The sequence below is a fragment of the Lontra canadensis genome, unplaced genomic scaffold (assembly GCF_010015895.1).
Source record: "Lontra canadensis isolate GAN:19392208 unplaced genomic scaffold, GSC_riverotter_1.0 scaffold38, whole genome shotgun sequence".
Classification (NCBI taxonomy): Eukaryota; Metazoa; Chordata; class Mammalia; order Carnivora; family Mustelidae; genus Lontra; species Lontra canadensis.
Genome location: NW_022631032.1, coordinates 16,117,520 through 16,142,451, shown reverse-complemented (window position 1 = coordinate 16,142,451; position 24,932 = coordinate 16,117,520). Strand labels below are relative to the sequence as shown.

Sequence of the window (24,932 nt, the reverse complement as noted above, 5' to 3'; positions counted from 1 at the left end):
AGCCCTCAGAGAACAGCGCCCAATTACTCCCGTCACCCTGGCCTCCGGCCGCGCTCCAAGCTGACCGAGCCTGCGACCGGTTCAAGGTAACCCGAGTTTAGAGCTCACTCCTCAGCTCTGTCTCTGTATCCAGCTTCCTTGTTCTAATACCTGTAAGCTCTGCGACACTCAGACACCCCCGATCCTTCTGTGACCCTGTGGGATCTGAGGCCACGCTGACCCTGCGTGGGCTTCACCCCGGTTAAGCCTCTGGAGCGATGTCCCTCAGTGGAACAGACTTTTAAAAGTCCTGGTTTTGTGCTCCGTTGCTCCGCCGCTTGCCGGGAGCCGGCCCCTCCCCCCGCGGTCTATCTTCCCGGCGCTTTGGATTCACTTCTCCGCCAGTCCTCCCTTTCAGAAAGTGGTTGATTTTCTGTTTCTAGAATTGCTGTTCTTCTTCTCTTTGATCTCCCGTTGGATTTGTAGGTGTTTGCAATCTTTAGATAAGCTATCTAGCTGATCTCCCACTACCTGAAGTAGTCTCAGCCTGCTACTTCTCCGCCATCTTGACTCCTCCCCCCTTGGTAACATTCTTAATACCAAAAGCAATCTAGATTGGTGGCTGCAGGATTGGCAATGACCTGAGAAGGCCTTTACCAACAATTTCCCATTCGTTAGACTCCTGCCATGCCATGAACAATGAACTTATGATCACTAAATCTAAGCCAGGGACTTCACATCCATAATTTCATTTAATTCTTAGAACCACCCTATGAAAATGGTATTATCATTATGACTGTGCCATTTTGTGGAGGAGGGAGCTGAGGCTGAGATCACCTATCCAGTCAATGGTGGAGGTGGGTCTCTAATGATGGCCATCTGGACTGCATAGTCCATCTTTTGGACCTCTGTGCTGGAAGTCAGTATGCTCCCTGCTTTCTGCCCAGCCACAGTCATCTGTGTTCTCGTGTGCCTTACTGATTTCTGGTCTTCATTTCTGCTTCCTTATGATTCTGCTGCTTGACTATGGGGGATGTTTATCCACTTATTTATTGAACAAAGGATTTACTGAGCCCCCACCATGCACTAGATGCTAGGGATATGGTGATGAGAAAACAAACACGGTCCCTGCAGTCCTGGAGCTGGCAGACTGGCCCCTTGTACCTGGGCAGGTAGTACCTGTGATTTTTGACCCTCAATCCTCGGATTCCATCTGATATTCTGGGGAGCTTCTGAGACTGACCCATGAAATCCCATGTTGGTATCTCTAGGTACCACCTCCAGGTGGCACATATCTCTTGGCAGACTTTTCTCAGGCCTGATGTTTACTTGGCCCCTGAAAAAGTGCCTGTTCCTGCCCTTTTTTTTTTTTTTAAATGCAAGTGAAAGTGAGAGCACGAGCGGGGGGAGGGGGAGGGTCAGAGGGAGATGGAGAAGCAGGCTTCCCATTGATCAGGGACCCCAATGTGGGCTCAATACCAGGACCCCAGGATCATGACCTGAGCTGAAGGCAGATCCTTAACTGACTGAGCCACCCAGACACATGCTCCTGGCTTCCTTATGGCAATGCTTTGCATGATGATTGGGACACCCTACTATTATTTGTATATCAAGGAAATAAGAACTTGGGAATGAGCTGAAATACCATAGCCCCTGAGCACTAAACTGTAAGATGAATCCATGGAGGATCAAAACAGCCACCTAAAGGAGATAGACAACCACTGAAGTGGTTCATCTAGATCTTTTTCCCTGCTTCCCTGGGCACAAGGATGTTTTGAATGTACCTGGGATTTGATCTGTGAGGTAAGATGACCAGAGACATCTGTCTTTGGAAGAAGAGATTATTTATTTATTTTTTAATATGGAATTTTTTTTTCCTTTAAGATTTTATCTATTTATTTGTCAGAAAGAGAACGAGCACAAGAAGGGAGAGCAGCAAGCAGAGGGAGAAGAGCAGAGCAAGAAGTCTGATGCCAGGGCTCCATCCCAGCTTGAGCCGAAGGCAGACGCTTAACTGACTGAGCCACCCAGGTGTCCCTGGAAGAAGAGTTTATTACTCACAGCTCCCTGGAGGATAGGAGGTATGTCATGCCACCCAAGGGTCACATGGGGAAGCACCAGTGTCAGTCAGAAGGCAGAAAGATCGAAAAGCAAGTGTTGGCTGAAGTCTTTATTGTGTTTGGGTGGGGGGGGCGGGTAAGGAATGAGTGGGGCAGGGAAAGCAGTTAAATTGGTTTAGGATTGGAAAGTCTGAATAATTCTGGTGGCTCTGGGCTATAGAGGCGGTCTCAAATTATCTGAAGCCTGGACCCAGGGTGCTATAGGGCCGTAGGAATATTGGCTTCATATGTGAGAGCTCCATAAAGGAGGTAGTTGGGGGTACAGGCTCTGGATTGGTTGGTCTGCATATCAAAGGTAGGCTCACAAGCAAGCTCACAAGTTGTGTGCTATCTCCAGGAATTAGCTAACCCTGGGAGGCACAGACCCAACACCTGTCCACAAGACTCCAAGATGTTAAAGTATCAAAAACTGTAGAAAATAAAAGTCACAATTAATACAATGATCCCAATGGCTAATTCCAATTAATTCTAATTAATTAATTAATTATTAAATTAATTCTAATCCCTAGTCCCACTGACTGATTCAAGAGGTGGTCACATCCGTCTTTCCTTTCCTCTTGCTCTTGCTATGAGAGGATGTGCAGTGCCTGGCAGGAGAGAAGGAACCTGATATACACAGAGAGAAGCTAGATGGCATTTAAGTCTTGTATGGTGGAGTCAGATAGGCATAGGTTAATATCTCAGCTCTTAAACTTACCATGTGTGTGACTAGTTACATGGTCTCAGTTGACAGCAGAAATCTCAGGGTTCGGATACAAGTTAGACAGAATTCATCATTGTTAACTCTCACATAGTAAATACTCAGCTGGGGCCAGGGTTATTCTCAAATGTGATATCAGAGGTTTGATTATTAGCATGTAGAATTTTCTGTGAAGCTAGAGCCCTTCTGGGAGGAGTTTCCAGGCCCCTGTAATCCTTCACCACAGCTTTGTGTTCATGGACCCTTGCATCATGGTTGAAGTGTCACTTAGGAAACACTGAACACTGTGACGAGCATAAGGTAGAGACTCTGGAAATGCTGGCTTACCCTTGGGGGGATCTCCCTCTGATGCTGTTCTGGACAGAGAAGAGCCTGACATGTGACCAGGACTCCCCGTCTTTGGGGGTATGACTGTCTTTGTGGAACGGATGGTGGTATTGGGCCACCACTTCTCCAAGACCACCTATGCCTACATTTCTCATTGCACATCCATTAATACATTGACTTTCTGATTTCTATTTTTAAAAACACACCTCCTTGACATTCTCTCCCACTGACCATACAACCTAAGCTCTTCCTCCCAGACAGCCCTAGCTTCACACTTCTTGAGAGGAACTATATACATACCTTGCACTGATTCAAAATCACAATGCCTGAGTTCTTATAATTCTTCTTCTTGGCTTTGTACTTGGGATTGATGCACTCCCACTGCACCTGCAACAGAAAGAAGGGGAGTCATTTGATGAGGCCAAGCCCCCAGATGCTTCAGCAGATGGGTCTGAAGGCTAACAAATGGTCTCTGTGTGATAACGTTTGCATCATGAGGGTTGGTTCAGAGGCATGGATGAGTGAGACTGATATTGGATGGCATGGTTTGAATCCTGGTCCCGTCAATTTCTAGCCAGGCAACCCTTAGCAAATTACTTGATTCCTTTATGCCTTGGATATCTCCTCTGTAAAATGGAGCTGATAATTGTATCTCTCAGGATTATTGTGAAGCCTTAATAACTAATCCATGTAATACATTTAAAACAGTGCCTGGCACTTGGGAATGCTTTCTATTAATAGGGTTGAATCGAGCAACAGAAGGAAGGAGACATATGTAGACACATTCCTAACACGACTATTGAGTCTTAGTGTCTAGGAATTGGCTTATAATGTCAGAACACTGAGAGACATTGAATGCTGGCTACAGGAAGTTAGTGGGAATAATGATGAATTTGCATAGAACCTCACTGAGAACTAAAATAATGGAGTGATACATAACACAATGGTGACACAGTAGATCTCCAAAGGGGATAGTATCAGAGCTGTAGGAGTGGCTGAGAACTGAGAAGGTAGCTGGGAAGTAGGGGAGTGTCTAGGGGAAGAGATATCAATCTTTCCGTCCTACAGGACTTCATGTGACAAAATCAACTACAAGTCAAACATCCAAGAGTCACTGAATGCTCCTGCCCACCATTCCATGGGAGCCGGATCCCTGGATTTCCACTCAGGAGACAAATTTTCACTTTCTCTGACAATTAGGAATATCTGAAAATAAAGCAATTTCTGAGGCAGATGTGAGTGGTGTAGACTGATACAGCTTTGATCTCTACTGATCCATTTCTCTCAGTGTTCATGCATTTGTGTAGGGCCCTCCCACAATGACAGTGAGCTTAGTCATGTGACTTCTTTTGGCCAATGGGCAAATGGGACATTAGCAAAAGTGAAGTGTGCACAGGACTAAAAATGCCTGTGCATTGGGGTTTGCCTTCTTCCTGCTGCTGGGGTGTTATTACCACCATGTAGAAAAAAGCTTAGGCTGATCTCCTGGAAAACAAAAGCATACACGGAGAAATGTCCCAGCTGTCCCAGTTGCCAAGGCACAAATGCATGAGTGAGTTCAGTTGGCATCACATAGAGAATAGAGAGGATCTGCCCCAGGTGAACTCAGCCTAAATTGCCAACCCAGGGAACTGTGAGTGAATAACGATTGTTGTTTTCGGCCAGGAACTTTTGTGGTAATTTGTTCCTCAGCAACAGATAACTGAGAATAGCAGTTTCTCAATACTGGGGAAGTTCCACTAGGGGCTGGGCAACCACATAAGGTTTGGGAAGAAAGGAATCCTGTACTGGCCAAAGGTCCTCTAGAACTCTTTCTATAAGAGGAAGGAATGAAAACGAGGAAGGAAGGAAGTTAGGAAGGGAGAGAGGGAGGAAAGGAAGGAGGGAAGGAGTGTGGAAGGAGAGGACAGGAAGAAAGAAGAGTCAAATTGAATCTGAAATCAAGACATCTCAAACCCTGTTTGTTTGTTTGTTTGTTTGTTTTTTAAGGTCTCATCTTTCCATCATGGTCATGGTTGTCTTTCTTCCCTCTCTTAGGTTCTCTTCTCATTTGCTCTCCAAGCTCTCATAGTGCTTGATAAACAAGAGTTCCAGCTTGTCTCAAAGTAGATCTAGTATTTTCAGACAAAACACTCCAAGTTCCTCTCAAATCCATCAAAACTGAAATTGCCTTTCCCCCAAAACTTCCTCTAATGTCACAGTATGAACAAGTAGTGTAGGGATTTCCCTTAAAATTGGAAAGAAAAGATCCAAAATTAGCTGTGATGATTCCTTTGTAATTTTCAATAATTTCTATTAACCTCAATTTCTTCAGTCAAGAAGGACATAACTGATGAAACTTTTGAGTTAGATTTCAAGTTATCTTAAGAATTATAATGATAATTCATGGAAAGTCTACTCATTTCCAACTTAGGCTAAGGCAGACCTGTAGTGCAGGATGGGTTAGTGCAGCCAGACAAGGGCTCCAAGGAAGCTGATCAGAACCTGCAGGTACTTGGGGGCTTTTACAGCTGTTGGGCAGGCAGGGGGTGCTGATGAACCGGGTCTAAGTATTTTGTATCTGTCTTGGGATGAAGTTTTCATGTTATTATAGGCTATTTGCTTTACATCTACAATCCCATTTAACTCTCCCACAACTCCCTCTTAGAGATGAAAGATAAGGCTCAGGTCTTATTGGGATTGGGCTGGGATTCACATCAGTCTCACTCCAAAGCCTGGCCTATTAACACAGTGCTTCCTCTAGAAAGGTCTTGGAGGGGCTCTCCTATCTGTTTTTGCAAGTTTCCTTTTCAGCCACCTCAGAGTAAGGCTGTTCATGAAGGCCTTCTGAGAATTAACCCAAGTTAATCAAGAATTTACCCTACAGAACTATGACTCTCACAGGAAGGTGCTTAAAAGAGGACGGCTCCTCTCTTCATCTCTGTTTCTTCTTACTGAGGTTTCTCCATTCCAGCCTCTATCCTCTCTCTCTATCCTCCATTCTCTTGACATTAACTACCTGTTTGTTGATGGCTCCAAAATACATTTACAGGTAGGCCTCCCTTCCAGTTTTCCAAACCCCATTCTTGAACTTTCCTCACATACTGGACCTCCCTGAAATAAGACTTCCTTACTCAGAAATGGCACCAATGTTTACTCACCTATCCCCCTCATATACAAACCCTTAACACATCTTGTAGCTCCTGCCTCTAAAACCCATCTTAAAACACTATATTTCTCTCCAGCTCCATCATCACTTTTTGAGCCTAAATCATTATCACCTCTTGTCCTGCCTTCAGTAGTAGCCTCCTGACAGATCTGTTTTCACTGTCTTCTCTCTTTACAACGAGTTATCTACACAGTGGCCAGAGTCATTCTTAAAAGTTAAAACCAGTCATGTCATTCTCTAGCTTGGACCTCTCTGCACCACTGTCCAGTAGAACTTTCTGCAATGATAGAAATATTCTACATCTGTACCAACCAAATTGAAGCCACAAGCCACATGAGGTTATGGAGTACTTAGAGTGTGGCTAGTGTGGCTGAGGAATTGAAATTGAAACTTAATTTTAATTAATTAAAAGTAAGACTAAAACACTCACATGTAGCTAGTGGTTCCTGTCCTGGTGAGCACAAAGCTGTATAGTTCTTACCACATTTAGAAGAAAATCCAAACTCCTTTCTCCAAGTTATTAGAATGTGCTTTTCCTGGCCCCTGCTTCTGTCTTTGACCACATCTCATCCACCCTCTCTGCTCCAGATTGACTAGTCTCTTCCACATCCTTAATCACACCAAGTTCTTTCCTCACTCAGGACTTGGTAATGCTATTCCCTCAGCCTGAATGCTTTTCCCTTGCTTGTTACATGGCTGGCTTCTTTTTGTCTTTAAGGGACTTCAACTTAAATGCTGCCTTTTCAGATTATCCTTCCAGTACCACACCTTTATACTATATACACTTGTTCAGTTTTTTATAGCATTTGTCACAAACTACAATTACATTTTTGTTTTTTGTTTATTTGATTCATGTTTGTATTTTATTCTGATGTGCAGTCATGACACACATAGAGCTTGGCACTTAGTAGGTGTTCTGTAATAAGTACTAGTAGAATCAATACATAAGAGAATATTTCCTACAGTGCAAATGTGCCCAGATGGGGCTGAGTGATTGAACTAAATAAAATCTTTCTGGTATCTCGATGATACAGAAAATTATATAGCATATGATTAATTTCCTCAGTGGGACTTGAAGATTCATTTTTGCTTGTTTGGAAGCATTAGACTTTGGTTTCTTCAACTATTATATATGCTATAATTTTACTTATTCTACCCTCTTAGGAACCTAAAGATGAAATGTTTCCTACATTTATTGATTTGGTTATTTTTACTTGTAGAAGAGAACAGATACAACTTCGTGAAACTTTTTAGAACTTTAATACATATTGATTAGATTTGGATTAGATTAGATTCTTAGATTTTCTAATACATATTGATTATTAGTATTGATAATTCATTGATTTATTAGTTCAGTTGGGCCTGGCTCAACAGAGCAACAATTTCTCTGGCTATCTTGTTATCCTGGGTGTCACTTCATTTATAATTTAGTGTTGGTTTTTTGTTTTGTTTTGTTTTGTTTTTTTAAAGATTTTATTTATTTATTTGAGAGAGAGAGCAGAAGAGAGTGGCAGGGAGTCTGACTCAGGGCTCAATCCCAGGACCACATGAGATGTAGTCAAATTCCTGGGATCATGACCTGAATGGAAGGCAGACACTTAACTGACAGAGATACCCAGCCCCTCAATTTAGTGCTGGTTTTGACTGTGGCCCTGAACCTTTGCATGCCTGCTGGTGGCAAAGGTCTGCGTGTTTCACAAGTTGCTTGGAATCCTGGATGTTAAACAAAGCACATACAACAGGTTTTGTGGGAGCTATGTGGAAAGTTGCCCTTGATTTTCTAGACCAAATGTAAAAACTTGACAAATGGTCTGGTTCAGATTAAGCTTCCAGTTCTAAAGAATGTTAATTTATTCCCAACCATTCTAGGTATATCTTGACCTTATATCTGAAAGAAGAGACATGGAAAATGAGTTGTGACATCCTCTGTAATCAGTGCTTCTGACCAGGCCAGGTATAGGATCTTATCTCTAAGGGAAAGATCTTTCCAAAGCCATTGAACACTCAACTGCCACTCTTTTCTGTTCCATGGGGACAGTGGTCCCCAGAATAAGAAGGTCAGGTATTTTGGTTTTGAGATCCCCTAAGACAAGGAATTAAGTGTAAGTAGTTCATTTGGGAAGTAATATCAGGAAGTACCAACTGAGGAGTGGGGAATTGAGAATCAAAGACTGCCAAAGAAGTCTGCAGTCAGTTACCACTGTGGGCAACCAGGGCCGATTCCTGCTGGGGAACTCTAGGAACTGCATAGAACACAAACTCAGAGGTCTGTCCCCTGCGGGGCAAGACATCTGGGGTATTTACACTCCACCCCCCCCCACATTAGTTATGTGTTTAGGGCTGCTCCCTGGAAGGAGCTATACCTTCCCTCATACTTCACCTGGCTGTGGGCAGAGGCAGAATAGGGGCTCCAGTTACCAGAGAAATCCCACAGGCAAAGAGATACAAGTTTCATGGCTAGAAATTGGGCAGATGAACAATGAACAGGTAAGAACAGCAGTTACCTGGTTAGGGTCCAGAGGACAACAAATGACTGATCAGTTTACAGATACATGAATGTATGTGTGCCTGAGAGAAATGAAGAAGACATTTAGGTTGCTGTGTGGCATGATGAAATCCCTATATGCCTCTGTTATGTGCTGGGGTTTGGGTCCATGTTTCAGTATCCAGTGTGTGAGTAAAATGGTGGAGCCAAAAGAAAATCCTGTGGCCATAATGAATATCTGGAGGAATCCGATAATTTTTCCAAAGCAGTAAATATGTAATTAATGCCACCAAGTCATGGAAAGAATAATATTACCATAAACAGATATTTGGGAAGCACTAGCTACATGCTAGGCATGCCTCTCAGTGCATACCATGAATTATCACATTTAATCTTCACAAAGTTCTATTAGGTAGGTACACTGATCACCTTCATTTTTAAGTGAGAAAACTGAGGCACAGAGAGGTTAAGTCACTTGTCCAAGGCTACACAGCTAAAGGAAATCAGAGATATTCTCATCTGACCTCTCTGTTTTACTGATGGAGAAATTGTACCACACTGGGGCAGTGTCATCTCCAAGCTCACACTAGTTGCTTTGGTTGGGTTAGTAGTAGAATCTAGGTACTCAAATCCCATCATGCTTCCAACTTGTCACATTTAATCAAATACTGGCATCTCTTCTCTAGGTATTCCATGTGTAGTGGTACTAAGGATACATCAAGAGAGAAGTGTCTGGGGGAAATACCATGTGTGATTTACCACCTACCTGTTTCCCTTCCATTGCTCCTCTCATCTCCTTGAATGTCGAGGTGAATTCTCCAATGAAGTCATGCTTGCCATTGGAGTCCCAGTCCCATACTATGCACTGTAAGAGGAGAGGAAGTATCTCTTAAAAAAAAAAAAATCAAGAATGAATCCACAGTAGCTGAAGGCAGTGTGAGGAAGACCTGATGAGAGATGCGTAGTCTGGAACAAAAACCCAACACACCAGAATTGTGGCATGTGGGATATACGATGCCTTTTGTTTCTATAGTTACTTTTTTTTTTAAATTAAGTTTTTAATTTAATTTAATTTTTTAAAAAATTTATTTATTTATTTGAGAGAGAGAGAGAGAACACCAGCATGAACAGTGAGGAGGGGCAGAGGGAAAGGGAGAAGCAGACTCCATTAAGGAGGGAGCCCAACAGGGGTGGGGCTCGATCCCAGGACCCTGAGATCATGACCTGAGCCTAAGGCAGACACTTAATGAACTGAGCCACCCAGGTACCTCTTTTTGATGGCATCCTTTTTTTAAAAATTTTTTAAATTTTTTCAGTGTTCCAAGATTCATTGTCTATGCACCACACCCAGTGCTCCATGCAATACGTGCCCTCATTAATACCCACCACCAGGCTCACCCATCTCCCCACAACCCTTCCCTTCCAAAACCCTTAGTTTGTTTCTCAGACTCTATAGTCTCTCATGGTTCGTCTCCCCCTTGGATTTACCCCAATTCACTTGAAAAACAAATTTCTCAACTTTTGCTTTCTCTTTCAGTGTGAAGGCTATGGTAGATAATTCTTCTTCTTGGAAAACATATTAATAAGTCCTTTGGTGATGAAGAAGACTGTATTAGAATAAATCAAAATGGAAGAGGTTAAGACAAAAGGAGCTCAACTGCTCTGCTGAATAAAATAATATCAAGTTGAGTTTTCCCTTTGCAACTACAGACATGAACATAGGACCCAGGAGTATGAGTTGAGAAATTTGGCAAGGATTCATCAGAGGGCTGAAGATGGGCCTGACATCGGAGTAGGAGGAGGTAAGAGACAGGTAGGGAACTTCAGAAACTGTGAGGTCTAAATTTCAAGGTCAAGTCATTTAGATAGCTCTTCTCTCAGACGCTCTCTCTACTTCCTCCTTTCCTGTTATCCCTGTGACTCTAGTAAATCTGCCATCCATAACAACATTATGCTAGTGCTGACTTGGAGAATAAAGGTGAGGGGCTATGTCCATGTTTGGGGACAAGCAGACCAGAGAGCAGTGTGATACGGCCCATAGGGATTGAAAACTGAGGGAGCAGGGTTGCGGAGGGAGAGCTAGACAGATGACTCCTAGGAGTGGGGAACCCCACAGAAACACTGGGGAGGGTGTCAACTTCTGCAGTACATGGAAGTAGAACTCAAGATATCTTATCCAGATTTTGAAATGAATCTTTGACCCCAGGGAGTTGGAGAATTACAATTAACATTCAGTTGAAACCATTCAATGTACACTAACTTTTTGGTCACTACATATTGACTCAATTGGTAGATGCTACGAGTAAACTACTAATAGGATCTGTTATGTCAGTCTGAGTCTCTAAGTGAGGGAAATGCACAGCAGAGTCTCCAGGTGACCTGGGATGGACATTTGTATCTACAAGAAATAAATCACTGCTGTTCTCAGCCACTGAGATTGCTACCACATAACCCAGTCTGAAAACTATTTAAGTACTTAAATGTCTTAGGAAAAGGTATTTCAATTTACCTTGTCTGATTCCAAAAGGGGGAAAACAAATTTTGTGAGGAAGTTACAAAGAAATAACAACAACAACAACAAAAGGTTTCTCAGGAATTACACCTGTCTGGACATAAAGCTATCTGTTTGTGTAAGAGTGTGTGTTTCATTGCTAGAAATGTTTAAGAAGAAACGGCAGGACTATGCTCCAAAAATGTGGTAGAGAAAGTCAAGTAGAGAATGTTATGGAGGATTCAGTGGGATGGTCTTTGAGTTTTCTCTAACTCAGAGATGCTAAGATTAATTGGAGTAGTATAGGTTGCAAAATAACATCAATGAAAGGCAAAGCTCTTTCTGGTTGAAATGCTCAGCATACCAATGTTTGGTAGGAGGGCTGAGAACCCCCTTCTTAATTCAAAGCTGGAAGAAGTTCTTCCTCATTTATTCCATTGGATGGTGGAACTAATCAATGATTCAGCCATTTGGAAAAATGTCTTAGAATGTGCATTGTAAATATCGTGTTGTTGAACACTGTCCATTGATCTGCAGTCACTTACAACCAGGGGCTTTTCTCTTTGTTTGCCAGTCCCTCCTTACTGCCTCTCCCTCCTTGTACATGTATGACCTGGGCCTGGACACAGAAAGAAAGAAGGCTGGTTCTTGGGACCCTGTTTTTAAGGATCCTAACTTTGCCTGGTAATAAATACAGCCACGGCACACCTGAGACTGACGCTCAGGTACTCTTCTACCTTGAGGAGCAGGTTAAAGAGACAAAGGGTGCAGAAGCACAGGAGAGAAAAGAAGTGCAAGCAGCCTTTTACACACTCTTCTGCATTGAGGAAGAGGTTGAATCTCCTTCCTCCTGCCTCCCTAGTCATAGCTGAATATAGAAAAAGCAAGAAGGGATGTACAGAATACTTCAGCTTGTAACAGAATCTTAGGCAAAAACCACCTGTCACTCCTTTTTTGCCCTCTGTTAGATGTCCTGTCATGCTTTAGTTACTTTCCCCCCTTCCACCTGGCATGCACAACATTCAGGACGTTTGTAATGCGCTATCTCTCAGGGACAGAGAAGGAGAGACCACTGACCCTCCACGGGCTGGAGGAGGAGTCAGGCTTGATGGGACTCTAGTCCTGGCCTCCTGGGGGCAGGCCCTGTCACTTACATGGGCCCTGCTTCTTTGATTGGCTAGCATTTCCCACTGCAGCAGATGCAGAATTCTGTTTTGACCTTTCTCAGAAGGGACCCTAAAGGATGGAAGACACAGTGAAGCAGAAAAACAAAAACATTCTTTCCGTCTCTCCCTGCCACGAAGCTGGCGTCTGACAGCTCTGATGCGGTTGAGAGAGGAACACATCTTGGTGAAAAGTAAACAGATCAGCTGCCCTGTAGAAAAACTGAGACTGAGGCAGGGTTCCTGGTGTGAATCAATAAGGAAGACTTGACAGATCTGTGAGAGATTAGCAGCTGGAACTCTCTATGAGCCAGAAGTCTTCTCAAGTCCCTGCATTTCACAGTGGAGTTTAGTATGCAGTCTTACTGTGTCTGAGCTCCACAGAGGGTCCGATCAACTCCCTCATTTTACAGAGACGGACGTGATGGCAGAGAAGTGAAATGGCTTCTGTGAGTTCACCCAGTGCAGGGTTGGGACTAAAATCCAGGTTTCCCACCTCCCTGATTTCATAGCTCCCACACAGATAGCAAATTATCATAATTAAACAATATATATATTGCTTACTATGTACCAGACTTTTTCTGAGAACTTATTTTATATTTAGTTTATATATGAGATTATATATATATATATATATATATATATATATATGGACTCATTTAATCCCCAGAACAATTTATTGTTACACTTATTTTATGGATGAGGAAATGGAGGCACAGAGAAGTAAAGTAAGTTTCCCAAGACCACTCAGCTAACGCTAGATAATCTTTGAACTAAAAGCAGTTCATAGTTTGTCTTAACTGATCAACTTTTATGAACCCATGCCACTTGGTTTATGGTCTTTAATCCTTTATGGGAATCTTGAAATGACAATACTATTATTACCATTCATAGGTAATTGTCATTCACAGGCTTAGAGAGATTAAGTGACTTGACTGGACTCCTAGAAAGTGACAAAGGTGGATTTGAATGCAGGTGTTTGTTGCCATAGCTGAAACATTTTCTAATATACCACAGTGCCTCTTAATGGAAGCAGAAATTCAGAATTGAGTTCTTCTAAATTTGCTCTGTGTAAAAAAGTCTCATTCTGTGATTAAAACTATAAAGTATTAGGATTTCCTGAAGCTCAATGAACACACCAAGCAACAGACAGGACCTGTTCACTGTTCCCAGGCAATAGGCTGCATAGACAGTATGTGCATGGCCTTTGGGGTCTTAAGCATTGTCTATGAAATGTGTGGATAGGTGTGTCTTGAGAGTGCACTACTCCATCCTGTTCTTATTTTACATTTGCATGGAACCCATTATAAGAAAGATATGCCAACTTATTGTTCATTAGCCTTTTGTGATGGTCAGTTTTATGTCTCAGCTTGGCTAGGTTACAGTCCCATTAGTTAATCGAACACTAATTTAGGTATTGCAGTGAAATTTATTTTATAGACACAGTTGATCAGGTCATAATCAGTTGACGTTAAAATAAAGAAGATTTTGTGGTTCCATATGAATTTTAGGATTGTATTTCTATTTCTGTAAAAAAAAAATACCATTGGGATTTTGATGGAGATAACATTGAATCTGTAGGCCACTTGGAGGAGTATGGATATTTGGAATGACATTAAGTCTTCCAGTATATGAACATGGAACATCTTTCCATTTACTTGTGTCTCCTTTAATTTCATCAATGTTTTGTAATTTGCAATGTGTAATCTTTCACCTCCTTGGTTAAGTTTATTCCTAAATATATTATTTTTGATGCTATTGTAAGTGGGACTGTTTTCTTAACTTCCTTTTTTGATGGTTCATTATTAGTGTATAGAAACACAGCTGACTTTTGTATGTTGATTTTGTATCATGCAAGTTTACTAAATTTGTGTATTAATTCCAACAGTTCCTTTTAACAGATCCTTTTGGTGGAATCTATAGTGCTTTCTACATATAGGAATTATGTCACCTACAAATAGATAATTTTAATTCTTCTTTTCCTATTTCTTTTTCTTTTCTTTTCTTTCCTAATTGTTCTGGCTAAGATTTTTCAGTACTGTGTTGAATAGAAGTGGCAAAAATGGGCATCCTTATCTTGTTCCTGATCTTAAAGGAAAAGCTTTCAATTTTTCACTATTGAGTAGGATTTTAGCTGTGGGTTTGTCATATATGGCTTTTATCATTCCTTTATATCTAGTTTCTTGAGCATTTTATCATGAAACAGTGTTGAATTCTGTCAACCCAGAATAGCCAAAGCAATCTTAAGGAAAAAGAACAAAGTGGTCCACACCTCACTTCTAATTCCAAAATATATCACAAAGCTACAGTGATTAAAACAGCATGGCACTGGCATAAAGACAAACCTATGGCCAATGGGACAGAACAGAAAGACCAGAAATAAACTCACATATAGATGGTCAACCAATTTTTGACAAAGGTGTCGAGAATGCAAAATGAAGAATAGTCTTGACAACAAGTGATGTTGGGAAAATTGGATATCCAAATACAAAGAAAGGAAGGAAGGAAGGAAGGAAGAGAGAGAGAAAGGAATTCAGTCCCCACTTTTTCCATACACAAAGATCAACTCAAAATGGATTAAGGATTTCAACATAAGACCTGAAACTGTTAAAAACTATTGTAAGAAAATATGGGAGAAAGCTACTTGACATTGGTCTTGGTAATGATTTCTTGGATATGACACCAAAAGCATAGGCAATGAAACCAAAAGTAGGCAAGCGGGATTATGTCAAACTAAAAAGCTCCTATCCAGAAAAGGAATCAACAAAATGAAAGGTATCTTATGAAATCGGAAAAAATATTTGCAAACTATTTATCTGATAAGGGGTTAATTTCCAAAATAAAAAGGAACTCCCACAACTCAATAGCAAAAAACCCAATAGCCCAATTTTTAAAAAATGGGCAAGTCTTGAATAGACCTTCCTCCAAAGAAGATATAAAAATGGTCAACAGGTATATGAAATCATGTTCAATATCAATAATTATTAGGGAAATGCAAATCAGAACTATAACAAGATAGCACCTCACATCTGTTAGGATGGCTATTGTTAAAAAAAAAAAAACGAGAAAAAAATAATAGTTGTTGCCAAAGATGTGGATAACTGGTAGCATTGTACACTGTTGGCTGGCATACCTTTCTTATAATAGGTTCCATGCAAATGTAAAGTAAGAACAGGATGGAGTAGTGTAAACTTTCAAGACACACCTATCTATGCATTTCACAGACAGAGCTAAAGACCCCAGAGACCATGCACACACTGTTGTCTATGCAGCCTCTTGCTTGGGAACAGTGAAGAGGTTCTCTCTGTTGCTTATACTGTTTCCCATGTTACTCATTTAACCTTTACAGCAACCCTGCTAGTGGAGAGAGTTTGTAATTGTCTCCATTTTATAGATGAGGAAACTGAGAAATAGAGAGGTTAGTGACCTAGTATTCATACTGAATATTCAGTGTTTAAAGTATGGCTGACTTTGACATCAGAGTTCTCAGGGTCAGAATCTGATGCAGTTCCGGGTGGGGAGTAATGAACTCCCTAAACTGTGATCAGGAACTGTATAACTGACACAAATCACTAAAGAATTCTCATAGATAAAGGAAATGTCTTCTTCTCCTGACTTCTCAAATTTTCATTTAATTATTTTTAATCACTGTATACTTGTCATTTGTTCAGGTGAAGCAGAATTTGCTGTCAAGTTTCTCTCGCTCCTTAGTCACATCATCACCTTAAGCTTCCATTGCAATCTGTTTATATCTGCTCTAACATCTCCACCTACGTGGTCATCACTGGCCCATATCCACGACTTGAAGGGAACTTCTGAGCACTCAGATTTTTATCAGGGTTTAGCACAATTCTTGGGCACAAGTAAGAACTCAGATGAATATCTGATAAGTGAATGAAAAAGGTCTCTCTTCCTGAGTCAAGTTGATGACAGTTCTCTGAATGTTTGGTCTTATCTATACTGCAAAGGGAAAGGAAGATATTGCAATCATCTTGTTGATTTTTATTAAAGGAGACAGTTGAACCAGATAGTAAGCTTTGGTGGTTGTAGACATGGGTGTAGGAAGGCAGAAATGGGATTATGGACATAATTTAACGATTGTAGTCACAGGTGCTAGGGGCTGGGAAGCAGGAGAGCTAAGTTTTAGTCTGAGCTCTGCAGGTAGTGCCATGAGACCTCAGAAAGGCTTCTCAAACTCTGTGCCTTGGTTTCCTTCTGTATAAATGGGTGTCTGGGGAAGGAGAATTGGAAGGAATGTTCTGTGAGGTCCCTTTACAATCCACAATTCCCTAGTTACATGACACTACATCTTTATTCCTTTTTCAACCTTCTGTTCCAAAGTCTGAGACTTTCATATTAAAGTAATTAAAGTAATACAGTTCTTAATTAACTATTAATACCTGGTAACGTAACAATACTCTCCTTGTTCTCTTTTGTTAGGTATGTATCTATACATACATATCTATACACCTTGGAGAGCTTAAAGCACATTGTTCATAGTCTCATGGTGATCCTCCCAAAAGCCACCCTACCCCCAGGAAAAAACGGGTCCATTTTTACAGATGATGATCCTAAAATATAATAAAGTCACTGAAGGTGACTTATTCCCAAGTGCAGAACTACCAAGAGCTGAATGAGGACCTGATCCTGGCTTCATCGCTCTACATCCAGGGCCCTTGTCCTTATACCACATAGCTTCGCAATACACTTGTGCCAGGTGCCTTTCCAGTGGAAAGCTTTTTCCTCTTCTTTTCTTTCTTTGCTTTCTTTCTTTCTTCCTTTCTTTTTTTTAAATAATCAATTAATTCATAATATCTGACCTCTCTCGGGAAGAATACATTTATATACAATTTTAATGTTCTTTTTGATAATAAGAACTCTTCAAAATTGCCCAGAATGATTAATCCAGGATGGGGGTCTTACTGAGTTCATTTAAAGGTGGAATTTTAAATTGAGACCATCAAAATTAAATGCTAACAATGTAGGGACCAAACTGTGTTTCATATCGCTCAGTCTAGACCAGTTTTCTAACTGCAGCTTTTAGAAAATCAGGCAATATTCTATCATTTTAGGGAGGTTTTAGGCAAATATATAGTCATATTTCAGAGCAGCCAAGATTAGGGATTTGTAAGAATTTCATCCATAACTTAGTATTTGGGATGACTTCTTTTTTGTAAAAATGCAATGAGAACCCTTAACACAAAATTGGCTTAGTGGCTTATATAGCACTCTAAATATCTACAAAAGAATATCAAATACATATATTTGTTTGTTTTATGGTTGTGACTTGGGCCCTGGCAGACCTTGGCTGGGTATGTCCATGGGGAAAGGATCCAAGTTCCTTTGATTATCTTCTAATCACTTTATTGCGATTGCTCATTGCAGAGTTGGCAATGACTATTTGACATTGATCCAGCCGTTAGGGTAAGAGTTAAAAGCAGTTCCTCCATTGTGACATGAATACTCTGATTAGGCTTCTGAGTCTGGCAGGGCAGAGGGCTACGTGGAGTAAAACAGAGAACTTCAGAGTAGAGCAGAGACTGAAGCTGGATCCAGTTAGATGGTTACAGGTAGGATGGGTAGGATAGATGCAGGGGAAAGTTTCTCAAATAAACATTATTGTAGGTACAGCTCCAGAAGTGGCAGGCAGGGCTGAGGCTTCGACTATGTCCATCTCCAGGAGCCACCTTTGTTGGAATGGTGAGCAGGACTAGTGGAAACTTGTCTGTATGACAGCCCGAGTATCTTCTGAGGGACTCATTTTGAGGTGAGGAGAGAGTAGGCTCACAAGATGGGTCCAGCAGCAGAGAACTAGACTTTACAGGAGTGGGGCAAGGCTGAGCAGAGTCTGGTGACAATCACCCAGGTTTTTCCATGTGCTTTGCCCCTGTGGATTCACGTTTGAGTTCTAGGGTGGAGGCTTTCAGCAGCCTAAAAGAGCACAAAATACCAGGGTCTTATGTACACCAAGAGAACAGAGAGAGTAACTTTGATGCACTGAGAGCACCAGAATGTAGTCCCAGGGACTCAGGTGCATGGAGCATGCCGTGGAGGTGTCGCTTGGGAGCTGGGGGAGGAGGGAGGATGGGGACGGCAGCAGCAGCAGCAGGAATGTCTGGACGCCTCAGAGGGCACAGCGTTGGCATTCACATGCTAAGGCATCCATGCACCAAGCGGCAACAGCAGCAGCAGCAGGGAGAAAACGGTGTTGGAATCTTTGGGACCCATGGAATATGAGCTCTCTTGGCTTGGGGTTAGTCCTTCTGATACAATGGAAGTGGAGAAGGGCCCTTAGCTGGCCTCAGAGGTAGCAGAAGCAGGAGACAATGCACAAATTGAGGGTGGGGGCTGTGGCCCACGCCAGGAGGTAGCTGAAATGACTTGTGGGTGAGTGTATGCAAGAACCTGCTTGCAATTTTCAAAGAAATAATTGAAGGGTGAACTTTAAAGGAGCGGAGAGAGGCCAGAGGTCTTGCCTTAGTTGCCGAAGCAAGATCTTATGAAATGTAGGTTCTATCACCAGTCTTTAAAATAAAACCTATATTAAATATTGGGAATGCCAGCATGTTTTAATTCCAGTGTGGACCCTGTAAATGAGGCTGTGCATAGTCATCCACCATCTGTTTTCCCTGCCTGGCCTGCCCTCACTCACTGATCCCCGCCTCAAGAGGAAACACAAAGCATCTGGGACAAGAAGTCTAGATGCAGTGGGGGAGTGCTCTGTGTTCCTTTTCAGTACTGTATGTCCAGAATGATGCAGCTTCCTCTAATCCTGAAACTCATATCAGGTGCTTCGTGGGAGGAAGATCCCAAAGCATGAGTTCCCCTTGTAGACTCGGGTCAGTGCCATTTAACTCAATCTGCTTTTTTGGTCTCTTGCCGTCAACTGCTGTTTTTTCTTCCAAATCTGCTCTCAATTTACACTTTGCATTTGTCTCACCACATTTCTAGTAATCAGGCCAAACTGTCTTTTCCACAGTTAGAGAGTTGGCGGAAGATGTAGCTACCTCCAGGAGAGGGATTATCTTGACCTTGAGGGTAACATGTTAGTGGTTTGATAAGGGGGAGAAATGGCAGCACTTTTGGAGTTATTCATAATTTGAATTAAATCTCTTCCCTTTCACTGGTCAACTGTGTAATCATCCCCAAATCACTTTGCCTTTTTTCTACCCAGTTTATTAATCTGTAAGGTAGGGATGGTAAGTCTTCTGTACTCACTTGGTTATTGCAAGAATTTATTTAACACACATATATTATTTATTTGTCATTTACCATGGACTAGAGATCGTGATGGCAATGGGCATAAAGAGATGAAAGATGTATCTCCTGCCCTCAAGATGCTGATAGTTTAGTGCAGGAGATGCAGTTGCAGATAAATAGAATGGACATGGCAAAACTGGAGGGTTGTGCCAAAGGTAGTCACCATGGACAGTCAGGAAGGCTTCCAAGAGCAAAGAAAGAAAAGAGCACCTCCCAAGTGGCATGTGCAAATATAAGAGCTCTTCAGTTTATTTGTACAGAAGGATAAATGGCTAAAACTGGATCCTTTTCTGAGCATATAGTAAGGACAGATAGAGCAGGAGAGCACTCTGGGTGCCTGCAGGGACAGCTGGAGGACAGAGCTACTTTCTCCTTCCTCTTGCTTACCCTGGAGCCTGCATAGGACTGGAATGTAATCTGCCCAGTTAAGTCTCTTGTCTCCTGCGTGTTACATGCTCCAGAGACACTGAAAGCATCTCAGAGCACTTCCCTGTAGGAACTTGTGCTATGCAATGAGGAATACCCCAAGGTATGATGATGGAGATGTGGTGCTGAAAAAGGACAGATCTGGGAAGGCACAGGTGTGGGTCCTTGCCTGGTCTCTGATGTTTACCAGCAATGAGACATTAAACAGGTCATTCTGCCTCTCTGGACTCAGTCCACTTCTGCAAAATGACTGGCTTGCATTAAAGGAACAGTGATAAGAAAATGTTATGCCTAGGGATTTAGTATGCCTAAGAGAGCTTGTGAAATTCCAGATTCCCAGGCCCTATCAGAGATTCTGATTCAGTGGTCTGGGGAGGGTCCCAAGAATCTGCCTTCCAAACAAGAGTCTTGCCAGTTTGCATGCATGTGGCCTCTGGACACTTTGAGAAGCAACAGACAGAAAATCTAGGCGTCTGGGACAACAGTGGCAATAATTTATATTTACATCCTGCCTTACTCTGTCTTCTTCAATCCAGTAAGAAACCTGACCACAAACAGAAAACAACATTCAAGGGCCATCCTGACTCCTTAGTGATCATGCAATGCAGCACCGCTCTAAGCAGGCAAGCGACATTCTCAAAGGTTACACACATGAGAGTTGGACTAAGAGATTCCCGGAAGGGAAGGGTGATGCAATGTTGGTTTTATCTTGCAATTCACACATCTCTTCTTTCTGGACTGCAGCCAATCCCTGAGACATTCCACAACGAAGTATATCACTCTTTGAAGCTTTCGTTGGAGATTTATGGCTTTGGGAGGCTTGGTTAGTTCAGATAAGCTTCAGAGGCTCCCAAATGCTTGTCCAAACCTCTTTAACTTCACACCTCACTACTCTCTAGGAAGATTGAAGCTCCTGTGGTTGTGTGGGCAGAGTGAAGAGGCAGGCTTTGACAGTGACTTTTGCCTCAAGCTTTCAACAAGAGCTCTCTATCTTCATGATCAAAGTCAGTCTGAATTGCTTCAACCTGTACCACTCTTTTCTACCAAATTCACAGGTATAAGATCTATCTGAGAAGCTGATATTCAATCAGGAGCTGATGAGTGTTGAACTCAGGAAACTTCCTTATGTGAATTGCAAATAAGAACACAATCTCCACCCAATGCACAGATAGATGTTCAATAACTTAAGTCAGCCTAGCAGGCTGTTGGGGTATGATGCATACTATCTTTAACATATAATGAAGTATGATTCCCCTTGAGGAGTTCTCAAATTAAAAGGACCTCTTCCACACTCTCCCGGCTCCTGGTCTCTCTCTTTTCTATATATTTACCTCCTCTATATTTCTTGAAACATATTGCAGATGAACCTGATACATTTGATAACAGGAGATTGAAAAAGTGACTACAGATTTTGCTTTTCCTATTTTATTTTATTTTTGATTTATTATCTCACCTTTATTGAGTATCTACACTGTCAGGAAATGAACTAGGTGCAATACAAAGTAATACACATTATATCTTTAGTGGTAAAGGTAGATGGATTAATTTTTACTCACATAAAGCTTATACTCTAAAACAGACATTAACCCCATATGGAAAAAGTGTAAAACTAAGGACTTAGTTAGTTGGGTAACTGAATGAGTGAATGAAACAAACATGTGAATGGCATCTTTCATACAAGAATCTTGGAGCACTTTTCACAAATGGTAAGTGACAATTCCCTCTTAATGTTTTGGAGGATCTGTAGGAACTGATACTGAATTTAGATTTTAGATTAGGAATATAATCTATTTCATTTAGAATTTGTATTAGTTATATAACTTATAACTTCATAACTTTATAACCTCAGAGTTGTAAGACAGAAAGGCCATTCCAGGGTTCAAGAGTCTGAGAGAGTGTATCCACAATACGTGCCATGAAAAGAAATAGAAGTCTACCTACATCTCATATTGGAGAGAAACTAAGGAGAGAGGCACTTTGGACGAGGGGGCAGATCTCAACATTTTGAATAAAGATTTGTCTTTCACCGAGTCACAAAAACAAATGCTCTACACAGCGTTCAGTGGGAGGAATACTGGACAGAGTCAGGAGCTTTGGGCTCTTGGGTCTCAGAATAGCCATTCCCTTTTTAGGCAGGATACTCTATTTCTCTGGGGCTCAAGGCTATCATCTGGAGAAAGAAAGGATTAGACTCAATGGTCCTTAAGTTCCTGTCCTTCTCTTAAAATGATTGAAAAATTAAGTGATTTCTTTCTCCTTCACTAGTGTCATTCCCATCCATCAGCAGGATCATACTTGATCAGCTCTGGGAAGAATGTTTAGTATCACACTTCCTGTGTCATTGCATCCATTCTAGATAGTAATGACTCAGCGAAGTTGGAAAGCAAATTCTAAAATCTTCCATTTGGTTTTTACCTAATACAGATCTATTTCCAGCAGGTATTGATACTATCAAACTAAACTTTTAAAACTACAGAATCCTTATTTGACATTGGGGTATCCCCATGTTAAATTCCCTGTTAGAGTCCCATGTTAGATTTTTGGAAAGTTTTTAAATTCTAGTTGAGTGATGAGCCCAGGGTAAATGTTCTTTGACTGACTGAACTGGGGTGAGATATGCAATGTAGGCTTTAAGTTCTGGAGGTCAGAGGTCACAAATCCTCAATTTTCCTTATAAAGTACCCTGTATAGGTGGTGCCTAATAGTTACATGGTTTTTTGTTCTGTCAATTTATTTGTTTTTAATACAATTAGCATTTGAGTTATTTTTGTTTGCCAAGTACTCATTGACCAAGTTCTCTAAGCACATCTCACTTAATCCTCACAACAAACTTGCTAGGTAGGTACTGACAAGAACATTTTGAAAGAAATTGAAGCCCAGGGATGTTAGGTGGATTTCCTGAGGTGACTCAGTTAGAAAGTGGTAAAGTTGGGATTTGAACCTTGGTGTCTTGGGGGAGTCTGTGCTTTCCTATATACCATACTGCTTATTTACTCATCACTGAATAAGTATTTACTAAGTATCTACTATGTTTCATGTGCAGATACTCTGGGCACTGATGACATGACAGTTGGACAGGATGTTATTTCACTGTTTTTATGAAGTCATTCTACCCCAGCATTTATCAAGTGGCAGAACATTCTATAGAATTCCTTGGTTGGATTAGTCCTCTGCAGGCAATGTAGAGAGATCACTCTGGCTGCCAAGGGGAGAATGAACAAAAGGGAGAAACAGAAGTCCAATGTATTTAGTGTGAAATTGGGAAGATTATGAAGATAGTAAGGAAATGGCAACTATGGGTCTCAATCTTTAAGTAGATATCAGGGTTGAGGGAGAAGAAAAGGAGGAAAGAAAAAATTAGAACTGTCCCCAAGCTTTTGGCTTGGGTATTTTGGTGTAGGATTCACCAGGCGAGAATCATAGAAAGAACAAGTTTGAGGGCCAAGGGACAGTTTAGTATTTGGCCATGTTGAATCCCACATTTTTGATTTCTGATAAACACCATGGTTCTCTGGACCTGTGGTAAGTAATCACCATTTCTCCCAGCAAAATGCCTGTGTCTGTTTCTAAATGAGCCATGCTGCTTGTGGTTTATTGATTGCTATAATTTGATACCTACAGACAATCTCCTGCTGGGTCCCTAAGGAGGAAAACTTGCTTGAAGACCAGAAAAGAACAGATGACTCCATTTGTGTGGCTTAATGGGTCTGGAAACCACAAGCTGGCAATGGAGGACTGACTGACAGCCAGGAGGAAGTCTTGGCATGGCCAGGCAACCTGATTACTGTGTATTCCCAACATAAGTTCATTTACTTGCTACTCTTATTTAATTACTGCCAATGCAACCATCATAGGTGTTCAAGACTTGGAAGTTTTAAAACAAGGGAACAAAACAGTTCCTAAAAGCATGCAGATATGAGCCACTCCTCATCAATCACATGAAATGACCATCCGAAAACAGTTTTGCTGCTGACATGTCCAAACCAATTCTGGGTATTTAGATTGGATTTACCATCTATCCATAAGACAATATAAAATAAATGCAGGCATTCCAGTCGGATTCACAAAAATTGTTCTGGATTCTCTTGCCTCAACATTACCATTGATTTTGTCCTTGCTCTGTTCTATTGTTTGTAATGTTCCTTGGACTTGATTGGTTGTCTAGCTTATCCTTTGAATACAACCTTTGATGCTCAGGACTCTCGACTCTGTTGGGCAACCATCACATATGACCCAGGTCTGGATCTTGGGTCTTCACCTAGGAATTAGCTTCTGATTGGAGCCTTGTATAGAAATACAGCAGCCAAGTTTAGGTTAACTCAATACTTATTTTTTGAAATCTCATCTTTTGTGTGTATGTATGTGTGAAAAGGTCTCTATATCACTTAGCCTTCCTACATAGACTTGGCCATTCATGGTCAATCTGTCCCTCACTAAGTTATGATGCTTACTTATATAGTGTGAAAAAAAAGAGCTTGGAATTTCCTAGATAAATGAGAAAACCAAGAGTTTGGACTATGTTGTTTGCCTAAAATTGCTGCTGGTGAAACTCTATTTGTCAAAGAGACTCATTTCTCCTCTTGTAAACAATAATTATTATAGAGAGACTTTTGAATAGAACATTTTCCCGAGAGATAGAACTTGGTTGTATGAGTTTGCCAGGAAGACACCCTATTCTTTTCATCCGGATGGAGCCAGGCACATATTTGCAAGATGGACGAGCAGAGAACTGAGATTTTGACAGTGGTAAGCAAGGCCACTGACCTATCTTATCAACCTTATTGCCCAAGTAATTGAACATTTCTTCTCATTTCATTTCTATCACTGGACAGA

General features: G+C 41.3%; 1 protein-coding gene across 2 annotated transcripts in view; it reads right to left on the bottom strand.

Moving 5' to 3' along the window:
* CPNE4 (copine 4) overlaps positions 1-24,932 on the bottom strand; it is a 475,067-nt gene that overhangs the window by 41,758 nt on the left and 408,377 nt on the right. For both annotated transcript variants that reach the window (XM_032869701.1, XM_032869702.1), the window contains exons 8-9: positions 9,526-9,624; positions 3,427-3,513 (exon numbers count right to left, since the gene is read on the bottom strand). In XM_032869701.1, the coding sequence (XP_032725592.1) occupies positions 3,427-3,513; positions 9,526-9,624 (186 nt within the window). The remainder of the gene's footprint in view (positions 1-3,426; positions 3,514-9,525; positions 9,625-24,932) is intronic.